Source organism: Achroia grisella, unplaced genomic scaffold (assembly GCF_030625045.1).
Source record: "Achroia grisella isolate CSIRO2021 unplaced genomic scaffold, CSIRO_AGI_Agris_v1 utg1061, whole genome shotgun sequence".
Taxonomy (NCBI): Eukaryota; Metazoa; Arthropoda; class Insecta; order Lepidoptera; family Pyralidae; genus Achroia; species Achroia grisella.
In genome coordinates, this window is record NW_026712565.1 from 711,747 (window position 1) to 726,486 (window position 14,740).

General features: G+C 35.6%; 1 protein-coding gene across 1 annotated transcript; it reads left to right on the forward strand.

Annotated features, from left to right (window-relative positions):
• The first annotated feature begins 52 nt into the window (after positions 1-52).
• On the forward strand, positions 53-10,212 carry LOC131851032 (calpain-7-like). The gene is made up of 13 exons (XM_059201483.1): positions 53-373; positions 1,345-1,487; positions 1,903-2,026; positions 2,719-2,884; positions 3,723-3,882; positions 4,485-4,661; positions 5,053-5,199; positions 5,476-5,703; positions 6,402-6,646; positions 7,170-7,372; positions 8,265-8,470; positions 8,908-9,140; positions 9,466-10,212. Exons 1-13 carry the CDS (start codon positions 157-159, stop codon positions 9,608-9,610), a joined length of 2,394 nt encoding a protein of 797 aa, XP_059057466.1. The 5' UTR covers positions 53-156; the 3' UTR covers positions 9,611-10,212.
• The last annotated feature ends 4,528 nt before the right edge of the window (positions 10,213-14,740 follow it).

Sequence of the window (14,740 nt, forward strand, 5' to 3'; positions counted from 1 at the left end):
CATCAGATACACCTTTATGACCTATGATTAAATTCAAATTAAACTAGGTACTCTGTGATCTTATTAGTATATTTATCCAATTTTCGTTTGAATTACTTAAATTATTTATTTTTATTTTATTTGTTCCTGTACTGGCGATGACTTAAATCTGCTACAATGAATGATGTTGCAAATGCCACTGAGGCGGCGTCTCTCGCTGTCCGTTTTGATCAAATGAAGGAGACGGAGAAAGCTGTAGAATGCTACCGAAGAGCAGCTCGTTTTCTGGATAGAGCTCTCGCAAGAGACATCGTACCACCAGAAAACAGGCGTAGCTTTGCTGACAAAGTGCGGGAGTATCTTGAAAGAGCGACTGCTTTGCAGGAACAGAAAGGTTTTTATAAATATTTACATTATATGTCAATGTAAACAAAAATGGATTGACATGACTCATTGGTTTTCACGCCTTGTTCTAAGAAGTGATAGCTTAAATGTACTATTTAAAAGGCAGACTCGGTAGAGTGTATTTGGAATGATACAAATAATAATATGTATGAAATTAATTTATGTATATTAATTATTAAAAATAATAACAAATAAATTATGTGTATTATAATAGTTGTTGCTTGACTATTTTTAGTGTACTTAAATTGCAAAGAAGCTGATAATCTATCTGGTGGTAAATGCAAACCTATTGCCATATATATATAAAGTGTGACATAGACATTACTTTATCCTGCGATGCCCTGTAGTCCCCCTTGTGAGTTGCCAATTTGGAGGATGAAGGCTGCCCTATACTAACATGTTTTTTTAATTAGATGATAATGGAATGATGCACTCACCTGTGGAGTGGAGGATAAGAGAGAGTATAAGGTCAGGTTAGTTAGGCCATCATGACAAATTCACCAAGAATTTATCAGGATATACACGTCTAGCATGATACATCTGTGTACATGAGAACCCAGTACGGCTGAGGCCATCTATGCGTGGTAAGCAACCAATAAATGTTATCATTTATGCGGGTAGTTGCTGCTTAGACTTTGTTACTGCACAGTCTGCATTATATATACCTTCTTTTGTATTTCCACTAATATTTAATTTTGTATAAGTTTATGCTTTTAGTTCTCATGTTAAGTGAATTATTTGTAATTCTTAATGAGAATAAATATCTAAAACCTAAAACCTAAATACTGTATTAAACTTAATTATATACAAAGTGAGCAAGGGTGGACTTATCTTTAAAAGAGATCTCTACCAGTCAACCCAACAATGAGGCATAGCTATTGGCATAGTGAGTGGGTAACACATGTGCAAATAGTTATTTTAAGTAAGGAGATTAATGTTTATTTTGTTTATATGGCATAGATAGGTCACACCAAGAAGAGAGTGACAGGGTGATGCAGCAATGCTATTTCCTGATGCAGCAGGCACTGGACGCGGATGAGGCCAATAATAAAGAATTTGCACTGCAGTGGTACACAAAAGCTGTGGAAATGATTATGTCTATTGTGAGTATATATTTTTCTATTTACATAATCAATCTCAATTCACTGTAACTAATACTGCACCAATAATAATAATCTCAGGACAATTCACACAGCGCCATCTAGACTCAAGTTAACTAAAGCTTATATATGGGATAACTGATACAAATACATAAGACTTTTTTTTGCAAATACATACAAAGTATACCTAGTAAACCAGACCATACAGACAATCATACTCATGAATATAAATGTTTGTGCTATGAGGAATCAAACCCGCAACCTTCTGAAGTAAGGCATTGTGCTAAACCATTGGACCACCGAGGCCATTGAGTACTAATACAGATATATTAACATAAACATACAAGTAAATCAGAATGTCATAGAAATTGTTATGCTATTAAATGTTTATTAAGTTTCAAATAATTTTATTTTACAGAAAATGACTGACAGTGAGAAAAAGGAAGAATTAAATTCATTAGCAAGACAAGCTTTAAGTAGGGCTGAGGAATTGAAGGGCATTAAGTTCAGTAATCTCTCTTTAAATGAGCAAAAGAAACCAGGTAAGCAAGATTACCTGTAGATTGAATGAAACATAAAAACACTTCTTCTAAATATTTCCTTGTGAATGGTGCACCAGCCTGCACTAACGATTCACCCTGGCGGGGCACCAGTGGAAGATGATAAGATGAGCATGAGGTGAGGTCAGTTGTCCCATCATTACATATTCACCCCAGAATTTATGACAATGGTTTCCATATCCAGTAATTTCACTGCCATGTTTCAACCGTAATAAAAAAATAGCTTACAAAACAAGCGGTTTAATGGCACCGAACCGATACAATATTGAAACCTTCAAGAGAAGAGCTTATTGTTTCTTAGAACACCGCTAACGCACTTGTAATTTTTCTGGTGTTGTGGATCCCCTTGGGCGGCGGTAGCCACTTACCATCAGGTGAGCCGCAAGCTCGTTTGTTCCCTATGCTACATAACAGAAATAAATGAGCTAAACGATACTAAAGAATAACTTTAGATTTTGTTAAATAAATGTTCTTTATTTTAAGTAGCCATCAGCAATTTTGTTCAGTGATGCCAAGGGTTTGAGAGACACAGGGTAATTTGTAGCTGTGGCTTATTTCAGTTTGCTCAGTAAAGTTTGACAATTTCGTTCAGGTTCGGAATGTTATAATTGAGGACAGCACAACACCTGAGGATAACAAACAATTATTAGTAGGGTTCTCATTATTTTTTACAGCTTTGTCACCAAGTAAAGTAAATTTACAAAGGGAGCAAAGTGTATCACAGTTGAAAGTCAGCGGCAAATACACATATACATTGGAAGAGAAAGAAGTGCTCCGCGACACTTCAAAAATTAACAACAATTGCTTTTTACCATTCATGGATGTAGATTTGTCAGAGAGGTTTGTTCATTTGTATTAAATGTAGCTTTTCATCAACGTCACCAAGGAGCAGGACAATGTCGACTACATAGGTTACTGGAGTATTCTCACATTGAGGGTGATACAGCTGGAGTCGAGTCACAATGCGAGTTTCAAGTCGTTTGTGATACGGGTCCCCGCCACCATGCTGACGACCTTCATAAAGGAGGATTACTGGCTGAAGAGGTCAGTGTATCGGCGCTACCGTGGCAGATCGCCGTCGTCAGTGCCGTGACCACAGAGACGTTTTTTATTTGTTTATGTTATTATTACATATGTTAGTCTATAAGTTATTTATAATATCTAACATTACTAACTTGTGTTATGGATACCAGACAACTAATAGAATACTTAGATACATTTTTTTTGTAAATATATAATTCTAGTTAGTCGCCCCGGTTTCGCCCGCGTGTACATGTATTATACATATAAACCTTCCTCTTGAATCACTCGCCTCGCATCAAAAGCGCTTCATAATCCGTTGTGTAGTTTGAAAGAATTAAGCATACATAGGGACGGACAGACAGTGACAGGGTCTTTGTTTTATACTATGTAATGATGATACATAGAAAACACCTATACAAATGTGGATGGATTGTGCATTAAAAGAAATCTATTTCTTTTGTTATACACAATCTACACACAAAGTATCCAGACCAATACAAATCTTCATACATCATGAACACAATTTTGAGTATCGTGCGAAGAAACGAATCCGCAACCATCTTGGTAAAGCGGCGTGCTAAACCGCTAAATCACCGATGCCATCGAATAGAATTTTTTTTTAAGTTATTAATGGACTCTATTTATTTTTATTTAGGTTTCAATATGCTATACCGTTTGAGGACCGCGCGAGTGAACTGAAGTTATCTATAAAACAGGAGCGCGAGTTCGACAGTTGGGTACGCCCACACGAGATATGTGCGGACCCGAAACTGATTGTCGGCGACTATCTGGACTGTTTCAGTATTAAACAAACTGTCAGTAATTTTTTTTATAGTGGCATATTAGAAAGCTATCAATGCATCCCCCTGGCATATTTAATTTCATATAATTTTGCGTGTTGAATGATTTTTCTTTAGTTCATCAAATACGAATCCAAAACCAATTGTTTTGGATTACATTTCTTTTTATATTGTATGACGATGTATCGATGTTATTCAAGACTTGCAATTAGAGCAGACCAGTCCGTACGAGGACTGGTCTATGGTTACTATAGTTGATTTCCTCTTATTAATTGTTTAACCAGTTGGTTGTATACTTAATATTTTTTCTATTTGAGTATTTAATTGAATTAGTGTTAATTGGTAGTTTGTATTCACACACTTAAATTTAAAAATGTAAAGTAAGAATAAAAATATTTACAAGAGCAACACGCAAGTTTCTTCTTGTGATGAGACAGCTTTCCGAATAAGCGGTTGATTAAAAAAAAAGTTATGACTATTCAAAAGTGTTTCAATGTAAGTTAATTGGAATAAATGATTTTCTATTCTATTCTATTCTTGACGGATGACTTTCTGTGAACTCTAGTTCAGTAAAAGCGTCTTATTTTGTTTGGTTCTTGACCTTGTGTGTTTTTCAGATAGTATCAGATTGCTCGTTTGTGGCCTCACTCGCCGTCAGTGCCTTATACGAGCGGAGGTTCAACAAGAAAATCATATCCAATATCATATATCCAAGGAACAAAAATAAACAGCCTGTATACAATCCATTTGGGAAATATATGGTGAAGTTGCACCTTAATGGCGTAAGAAGAAAGGTTAGTATTCTTTTTGATATTTTTTGTTAATTATTTCTTTATACATTTATGTCTAGACGTTCTAGACCAACAAAAGTTCAGATGTAGCACTGCAGATGCTCTAGAGATGTAACAGGTAACTTTTATACATTCGAAGGGAATATAGATATACACACTATAGTTTAAAAGTTCTATAAGTCGTCAAACTACAATTATAATCAATGCTAATTTGCTCAGAATAAAAACAGTAAAAAATTCTTTGATTCTTCTATATGTGTATTGTATCACTATAAACAATGCAGAGGGTAGATTTTTTCTTTTTACAGAATTTTCATATTTAATACAAATTTCTACAAAGTGTACATTTAGTTTATAGCTTTGGAATATAGCTTACACAGCATATAATTTGCAGGTGATAATAGACGACAGGTTACCGTACAGCAAGTATGGGCGGCTCTTGTGCTCTTATTCGAGCAACAAGAACGAGTTCTGGATCTCGATGCTAGAGAAGGCGTACATGAAGGTTATGGGCGGATACGACTTTCCAGGATCGAACAGTGTGAGTGGTCATTATTAGAAATAGAAATAATCTTCATTGATATATCTCTATATCACTAAAAGAATTACTCAATTCGAACTACCGATTCCTGAGACTAATTATTCAATAATTTCATTTCAAATTATCATTATTTTTTATTAAGAATCTAAGATAACTAAGATATAAGAATCGATCTCCAAACTGAATGTTTCTAGCAGAAAAACTAACAATTCCAATTGAGTATAGTCATTTGGACTTTCACAAGAATAACATGTAATTAAAAACAATATCTATCAGAACATAGATCTGCACGCTCTAACCGGCTGGATACCGGAACGGTGCGCGATCCGGCCGGACGAGCCGGACTTCAATAGCGACGCGCTGTACGAGAAGATCCGCAGCCGGCTGTCGTCGGGCGACGTGCTGGCCACCGTCGCCACCGGCGCGCTCGCAGACTCGGAGGCAGACCGCACCGGGCTGGTCGCCACGCACGCATACGCCGTACTAGACGTCAGGATCGCAGAGGTCAGTGTACCACGTTCATCCGGCTCGAAGGACCATTTTAAAATTTAATAATAATAATAATGTACTAATTCATCTGGAATTCCGGCGGCATTTTTAAGTTTTTAAACAGTTTAGTTGGCGCTTCGTTTCACAGGAAATTAACGACGATCGTTTACAGGAAGTATAATATGTTGTATTACATTGCTAGTTATGGCGTCACTAGTATCCATTACAATCCGCAACTTTTATTCGATCATGTACGATATATGAACGCCTTTTTTTTAATCGTGTGAAAAATCTTCAAAAAGCCGTCATCTCGCCAGTGAGTGACGAGGGAGTATTTGGTATTCTTACCCAGAAAGAACCTCACGGTATACCTACGAGCGCTATTTCTGGAGCCGCTAGGTTGCGTTAGCGTTCCGGCGGCGTTGGCCCGCCCTATAAATGGTGTAGGACAGGCCCCATCCCTTGTTAAGACGAACTATTTTGCCCTACACAATTGTGAAAACATGTGAGCTACACTCACGGTGCATGCGTACTCCTCGGGGTATACGTAGTTACGCTTACCATTAGACTACAGCATAGGGGTTTTCAAAAAGGGCATATTAAGGTTTATTAAAAGTGACATCCTTGATATTTTAAGCATTTATAGGCCATAACCTTTTGCCAATAGATGGCTCTATAACATGTTTTCTTAAGTTTTTTTTTCTTTTATTCAGGGTGTAAAACTCCTAAAGCTAAAGAACCCGTGGTCACATCTACGCTGGCGGGGGAACTATTCAGAATTAGACACGTTGCACTGGACTCCAAGTCTTCGGGGTTTCCTCAACTACGACCCGGACAGCGCGGCGCAGTACGACAACGGCGTGTTCTGGATCGATTATGCCAGTATACTGAAGTTCTTCGACGTTTTCTATCTGAACTGGAATCCGGAGCTGTTTAAATTCACATACTGTATACATCAGTAAGTTTGTTATAAAAATATATACAAAATAATAAATAAAAGATTCTAAAAGTAAACGCATGGATTTAATGGTCTGTGGAAAGTAAGAGCGTAATAATAATAAAAAAAAACTATATATACGATCTATTTATCTAGGTGGAGAATTAAATATCTCTATTTTTCTTTGACGGCCTCGGTGATCTAGCAGTTTAGCATCTTTGTATCCGATGGTCGAAATTCCTCAAACGGTGCAAACATTTGTATTTATGAGTATGAATGTTTGTATTAGTCTAGGTGTTTTCTATGTACATTAGGTATATATATATGAGAAAAAGTATCTGTGTATTTATATCAGTTGTCTAGTAACCGTAACATAAGCTCTACTTAGCTTGAAACTGGAGAATAGACTAGAATTTGCCATGCTATACCCATCACTATAAGAATTAGCATCACAAAAAGACTATTTTACAGAATTCATAACAAACTTGTTCGCATGTATATAAACTTAAGTAAGGGATAGTATATAATGGTGTTTTTTTTATAGAAAATGGGATGCAGGCAGCGGTCCGTCTAAGGATATGTACACAGTAGGGGAGAATCCTCAGTTCTCGTTACACGTGCAAGGCAAAGGCGCGGTATGGTTGCTACTCACTCGGCATATCACGCAGATAGATGATTTTAAGGACAACAAGGAATATATAACGTTACTAGTCTATAAGAATAACGGGAGGAGAGTTTATTACAGGCGTAAGTCTTATTCATTATTATCATCACCACCATCATCATCGTTATCATCATCATCATCATCATCATCATCATTCCACTCTTGGACCTAGGCCTCTATCGAGGCACGCAAGTCCCAAGTCATATTAATTTTACAAAAAAGTCATTTGAATAGCAAACAAGCTGTCGACTGATGGTAAGTGGTAACTATCGCCTTTATACACGAACAGCACTGTGATATCATGTTCCTATGGATGATAATGGTATGGTGGACCCGCCTGTGCTAACAGTTTCCGCTAGCGGGGCACCAATGGATGATGATAAGATGACTATGGGGTCAGGTCAGGAAGTTAACCTGACATGGTACGTTGCTAGCAATGGGGTCGAGTATCACATTACTAACAATCCCTTTCCCCCTGTGACATAATGTTATCATATGACACTCTTAGTACATACACATAGAATTTTTAAAATTACTTTAATATTATTTTAGTTTTGTTTAATATCGACGGCCAAGGTGGTCTAGCGGTTTAGCACACCGTTTTACTTCCGATGGTTTGACTCCTCTCACGGTACAAATATTTGTATTTATTACTATGATTGTTTGTATCGCCCTGGCTGTTTTAATATGCATATTATGTACTTACAAAAAATCTATATATTTATATAATTTGTTTAGTACCCATAATACAAGCTTTGCTTAACTTGGGACCAGATGGTGCTGTGTGAATTGTTCAGTGGGCGAAACCGAAGGCACATCTAGATATTATTATACTGGTATATTTTGTTCCTGTAAATTTTCATCAAAATCCGTTCAGTAGTTGTGGCTTGAAAGAGTAACAAACATCCATCATAAATCCATACTCACAAACTTTCGCATTATTAATATTAATATGATTATTATTATTGTATACAGAAGAGCCGCCGCCGTACATCGATGGAATTCCTATCAACAGTCCTCATTACTTGTGCAAGATAATAGTGGGTGAGCGCGGTTGCGACCGTTACACTCTCGTTGTGTCTCAGTACGAGAAAAGTCGCACTATATATTACTCGCTGCGTGCATACGCGACCTGTCCATTCGCACTCACTAAATTAGAGACATATCCGCATCTGACTACTGTGAGTATTGTTTATACGTAAAGTAATTATAATATAAAAAAAAGTATGAAAAAATGTGAAATACTAGTGTCCCCGTATTAATAGCTCTCTCCCTCTCTCCCTCTCTCTCTCTCTCTCTCTCTCTCTCTCACATCCACACATGTACCAGTGTTAGTATTTTCAGGCAAATTCACTTGTGAATTGACATGATGGTATCCACGTGGAGGTTGGATGGTAGCAACCTGACATTGCTAGGGATAATTACTCCACATTATTAACAATCTCCATCCCCCTGACATTTGTAATTATTTTATTTAATTCAGGCTATATGGCCCATATTATAGACTAATATACATAAGAAATAATAATAAAATATAAATTCAAATTGTCTATGGTCACGGTGACCATAGAGTCAGCCGAGACCAAAGGTTTGACAGTCTTTTTCTTATTCCAAATAGTTAAAAGGTGAATGGTCAGGTCGTACCGCTGGCGGCTCCGAGAACCATCCGCAGACATATCCGAATAACCCCAAGTTCATCATCACCGTACCGGACAGCGTCACTCCGAGCAGCGTAGTGGTGGAACTGAGGGGTCCAAAGCAGTACAATATTGGGATCGATGCAACAGTTGAGTCATTGAACGATCCCACAGTCACTGCGCCGTTTAGGAAGGAGTCTTCGGGACCTTATAGGTAAGAATGGATAAATAAATAAATATGTAAATAACCCTGGACAATTAACACAGCGCCATCTAGTCCCACAGTAAGCAGTGCTTGGAGTAGAGGATGGAGCTCTGGTCCGGTGTAGAAAGACATGGATGTATGCATGAGAGGCATCTGGCTGTATATTATGATGTCTATGATCAAATATAATATAATAATATCTCTGGACAAGTCACACAGCGCCATCTAGTCCCAAGCTAAGCAGTGCTCGTATTGTGGCTAACAATTGACATAAATACATTGAAACGTCTTTTTTGTAAATATTAAAGGTAAATTCTTCTTATTGCATCCATAGATCAGGCTTCGCGGTTCTCGATCTGCCCAGCTTGCCGGCCGGTCGCTACGTTCTCACTGTCAGCACGTTCTATCCTGCTCAAGATGGACCATTCATACTAAACATGAGATCTACCTGCAAATTGACTTATGAGGCACGCAACTAGAGATGTACACGCATTAGAGAACACACTTGTTTATTGCGATCTGCTTATTATTAGAGATAATTTTAACAGGAAACTTATAGGCTAGTAAATAATTTTATCACTATTAATATCATGTTTCATGCGCAGTAACAATTTTACATATAAAATCGTTTGTAAAGTCCTAAGTCATCTTTTAAAATACTCGACATAGTTCTAGGAACTGTCGTTGTCGCGAGATTATATATCTTCAATGCGATTCAAACCCAAAGATTTTTTTTCAAATTTGGTTGTAGTTTCTAATTCTAACGTTTATAGATACCACATTTAAAACTTTGGAGGTAATGGAGCTTTCTCTCTGTTATCTAATGTTTTAAAGAGTAACTTAAGCTACTCTATTTCAGAAATTTAAATTATTAAAAAAAAATACTTAAATTCTACTGCGCAGGTTTTATTGTCCATGTTTAATGAATATAAATTAAATGTAAATTGCTTTACAGTGTTATTTTTTTAGGACGAAGAATAGAAAGACGTAATCTACATTTTTTGACATTGACAACAAATATTTGATAGTATTTTTAGCGCGAAATTGTTAACATGACATTAGTTTTATTTCTCAAGTCCTTTCATTAAGACTTATTAAAAGGGATTTATCTTATTATTTTTTTAAAGAATATAATATATAAATAACTGTAAATATATAGGAGTTATGTATAAAATAAAATTGTAATCATTAATATTAAAGATATATATGTAGAATTAATACAGTATTGCCACAGAGCGCGAATAAGATGGTAAAATATCACTATTACTATAGTTGTTAAGACATATTTTATTCTGTTATTAGATTAGTAGATATATATAAAAGCATTGTGCCTTTATCATTTTAAATTGCACGCTGATTCGCTTCGGAGTGTTGCCATCTTATTTTACTCCATTGGCTTGAGTATACTCAATCAGATCAAAAATAATTTATGCAAGTAGGACATTAGTCGCTTTTGAACTGAAAGGTTTTTGTATTAATATTTAATTCCCTACCGTCCAATTCAGTATACAGACTAAATTGAGAACAACTTACAAGAAACTCAATATTATTTTCAAATATTCTCTAAAATAATACAGATTTATTTTTAAATTCCATTTTGGGAGAATAGAGTGACCACCTATGCTATTACAATTTTGTCAAAAGCAAATAGTGTAATTAGTGTTCGTAACCCGAACAGACCAGTCCTCACAAGCATCCGTTCCGGAATATGACGGATAAGCCGGCCATCATTGCACTCAACCGTATTAGAGGGAGCACATTGATCCGGCTCCACAAGTGTGAATTATTAATATATATAAACTAGGCCTATTAGTATTATGTTTAGATTGCTTTGTACAGGGCCTAATTTCTAATTTTCACTTGCCGTACATCTCATCAATCATTGTGATTTGTTCCTTCAAATCTATTCAATTTTTTTTCTTATTTAAATTGCTTAGCACGTTGATTCTTATAACTTGTTAGTGATAATTTATAAATTTCAGGATGTAAAGATTTCTTATTCTGTGACGTAGTTTTTTAAAATGTTAATACGTACCATTACGCATAATATTCTTGGGGGGTGGGTTATGCCCCACATCCCTTGGTTCACTCATAGTAGAAAACAAAAATATATCAAGGAAAGTGAACTGTAATTATAGGACAAATATGTTTATATGTCTTTTATTCGCGTCTGTTCAATTATACGCTGTTGCTTATTGTTTCCAAGTTGCGTGTTTCAAATGTCACACACATTGTCGCTGTGATATTTTAGCGTGTAAGAGAGGGTTGCCAACCTATAAAATAAAAAAAATATTCGAAGTTGGAAATACCAGGACAGTTCAGTTTAAAATCAAGATACCGTGATAGGGTTGCAATTGTTATAGTAATATTTTATAGAAATAGATGAAATTCAAGTAATTAAAATATTATATTTTTTATAAACTGAATGAAAATTTATATATTTTTATTTTCAAATTCCGAACTGATTTTCAAAATTTAAATACCAACGACGCTGCTTAGAAACTATTCAGGACGTCCCAGATACTACAAAAACTAGGACATGTCCTGTGAAAACAGTACGGCTGGCAACTCTAGTGAGACATGAGATTAGATTGGTTATGAATTTATTAAATTGTTAAGTCTTTTATTGAAATAAATTATAATATATTTTGCTAATGATTTATCGATTGTTTTATTCGATTGCATAACTGATCTTGTATCAGTTATGCAACGTGTATCTATCTGAGAAGAATTTTAAACAAACCGAAGTTTTCTTTATTTGTTTTCCCCCTTTTACACTCAAGACAAATCGCTATATAGGTCGCAATTACGATGCAACTCGGTGGTACAGTGGTTTAGCACACTGCTTTATTTCCGAAGGTCGCGGGTTTGATAACTCGCATGGTACCAACTTTTATATTCACGGTATGATTGTATCTGTCTGGGTGTTTTCTAGTGTGTTTATACAAACAATTGCTTGTTTTTTTCTACTGTTATAGTGGCCTTGTTTGCCACCACAGCAGTATAAAAAACAAGCAATTTTATTGAAAGTAATAAAAAAACCTGACTTGATTTCATGCTCATTCTATCATTCTCCATTGGTGATCTGCATGCGTATACCTTTTACGCGGGTGGGTGTACAATATTGTATTTCTACTGGCAATTCTGATTCTATGTTTGATTATGGTAATAATAACCACACCTTTGACATTTGTCTACTATTCGCTCTATTTTAATTAATCTATATATATATAAATAAAATTGTAATGTCTGTTTGTAATATTGAAATAACCGTTTTTTACTACATGCATCTGAATATAAATACGGTACATACCTACCCCAAAATAACATTTTTTACAATTTTTGTCAGTCTTTCTGTTTGTTCCGGCTAATCTCTGAAATAGCTGGATCGATTTTGACGGGACTTTTATTAGCAGGTATCTGATGTAATGAGGAGTAACTTAGGCTACTTTTATTTTAGAAAAAATCTCTAATTAACTTTTTTGTTAAATTCCACGCGGATGAAGTCGCGAGTACAGCTAGTAGTTACATAAATATGTTCAACACTGAAATTGGTAATTCCTGATATTTGCATTTAAATATAATAGTGGCGACGAGGATAGGATTTGTCACTATAGAATCATCTCCAACATTCTGTATGGCCGTACGGGATGTGAGACTGCTCCATACTGCTCAGTCGTCTTGTTCCTCAATAGATACCAATAGGAAGTCCTTAATAAACTCTAAATAAACATCACCCAATTTGTCTGCTGACAAGTAGTCAGCTGGATTCTATTCGGGATTCTTTAAGCATCAAAATAAAATATATACCATTATTATCCATTAAAAAAAATATGTCTACCCAAAAAGTCTGCACAGACCATATATAAAGTAATATTACGTACACAAACTAAATACACATATGTATATAATGGAAAAAATATGATAAGTCAGAGTGCAGTAAACACAAATGTATTCTTGAGATCGAACCGGAACAAATGGCACCAATTTACTGTACACACGACGAAATGGAACATCAGAAACTCGTTATGTATTCCTAGATCAAATTTCAACTTTAAGCACATCGCAATAGAGACTTGGGTTTTGCTCTCACGTCTCGAGTTTCGATGTTGTAATGGTCTAAGTTAAGAGTTCGCAGCGTATTATTTTTACCTGTAATATTTGTCGAGAGGCCTACGATTATCTAATAAATATTACAGCTACAATTCTTTCTAAGTTCTATAAAGAAAAATACAAGAAAAATTATAAAAACCCTTAGTTTTTATTTAAATCATGGACTTAATAATAATAATAATAATCTCAGGACAATTCACACAGCGCCATCTAGACCCAAGTTAAGCTAGCTAAAGCTTGTGTTATGGGTACTAGGTAACTGATACGAATACATAGATATTTTTTTTTTTTTTGTAAATACATACATATTATACAAAGAAAACACCCAGACCGATACAAACAATCATACTCATGAATACAAATGTTTGTGCCGTGCGAGGAATCGAACCCGCGACCATCGGTCGTAAAGGGGTGTGCTAGACCACTAGACCACCGAGGTCGTCAATAGGTAGGCATAAGATTGAAATTATATAAGTTGTAGGAATATAATTCAATAATAAATAATAATATAACTCAGTAATAAAATAACTCAAACAATTACGACATATAGGTAGGTTCAATTCAAACATTTCTGCATATAAATCGAGCTTAATACATTTTTGGCATTTTTGGTAATTCCAGTATATCCTTTAGTAATTTATTGTAAATTTTTATATCAATTCCTATAAAAAGACCTGTCTACGTGTTGCTGTAGATGATGCTGGTAGGGCTCCAGGTGTGGAGGCGTCGAGATCGTCGCAGTGGTGTCCACTCTTTAATACTATCACGGGCGGCCTCAAGAACTGGCGTCGTCAGTCCGTTTTAATTAATTATTGTAAATTAATATTACAATAATATAATACATTTCATTTGACTGAAAAACCCGTTAGGCTAAACAGTCCTATTGACTTTTTCTAAACGCTATAAAATACGCTTGAAGCTTATCGCTCGCGGCCCTTACATAAATGTTTTATAAGGGTGTGCTTTAAAATTTAATTTTGGCAGCTGTGTGCGATTCCACTCATTGTTTTTGTAGAACCTAATTTCGACGATATGTGTCAAGGTTATACCTGGATTCCCGAATTCTCACAGATACCAATCTTCTTTGGGTTATCTACCTAGCGCATTCCTTCCGTTGGTCGTAGGTTCGATTCGGTTCGGTTCGAGATATCAGTTGTCGAGAACACAAGCTCTGCTTAGTTTGGGACTAGATGGCGCTGCGTGAATTGCCTGAGATATTATTATTATCATATTACTTACTCCTTATAAGTATCCCAAATAAAGATTACATACGACTAACTTTTCATATGGATGTGTATGAACGTAGGGTCAGAAACTACTTTTACGTGTACATTCTGCGTGTGTACCAGACTCACCTATTTCAACCGCCAACCAGCTTGCTTTGTAAGCTGTTTCATTTCTAGGGAGACTGAATGAGTGATTACGTAGTGAAATCTAAACAAATAAATAAAATGTGTTTGTTTGTAATTTCAAATTAACAGCTTTTCACTAAATGC

Coding starts and splice junctions, on each gene's coding strand:
- LOC131851032 (XM_059201483.1), top strand. CDS start 157: ATGAATGATGTTGCAAATGCCACTGAGGCGGCGTCTCTCGCTGTCCGT. Junction 5,704..6,401: donor TAGACGTCAGGATCGCAGAG/GTCAGTGTACCA, acceptor TCTTTTATTCAG/GGTGTAAAACTCCTAAAGCT. Junction 6,647..7,169: donor TTCACATACTGTATACATCA/GTAAGTTTGTTA, acceptor TTTTTTTTATAG/AAAATGGGATGCAGGCAGCG.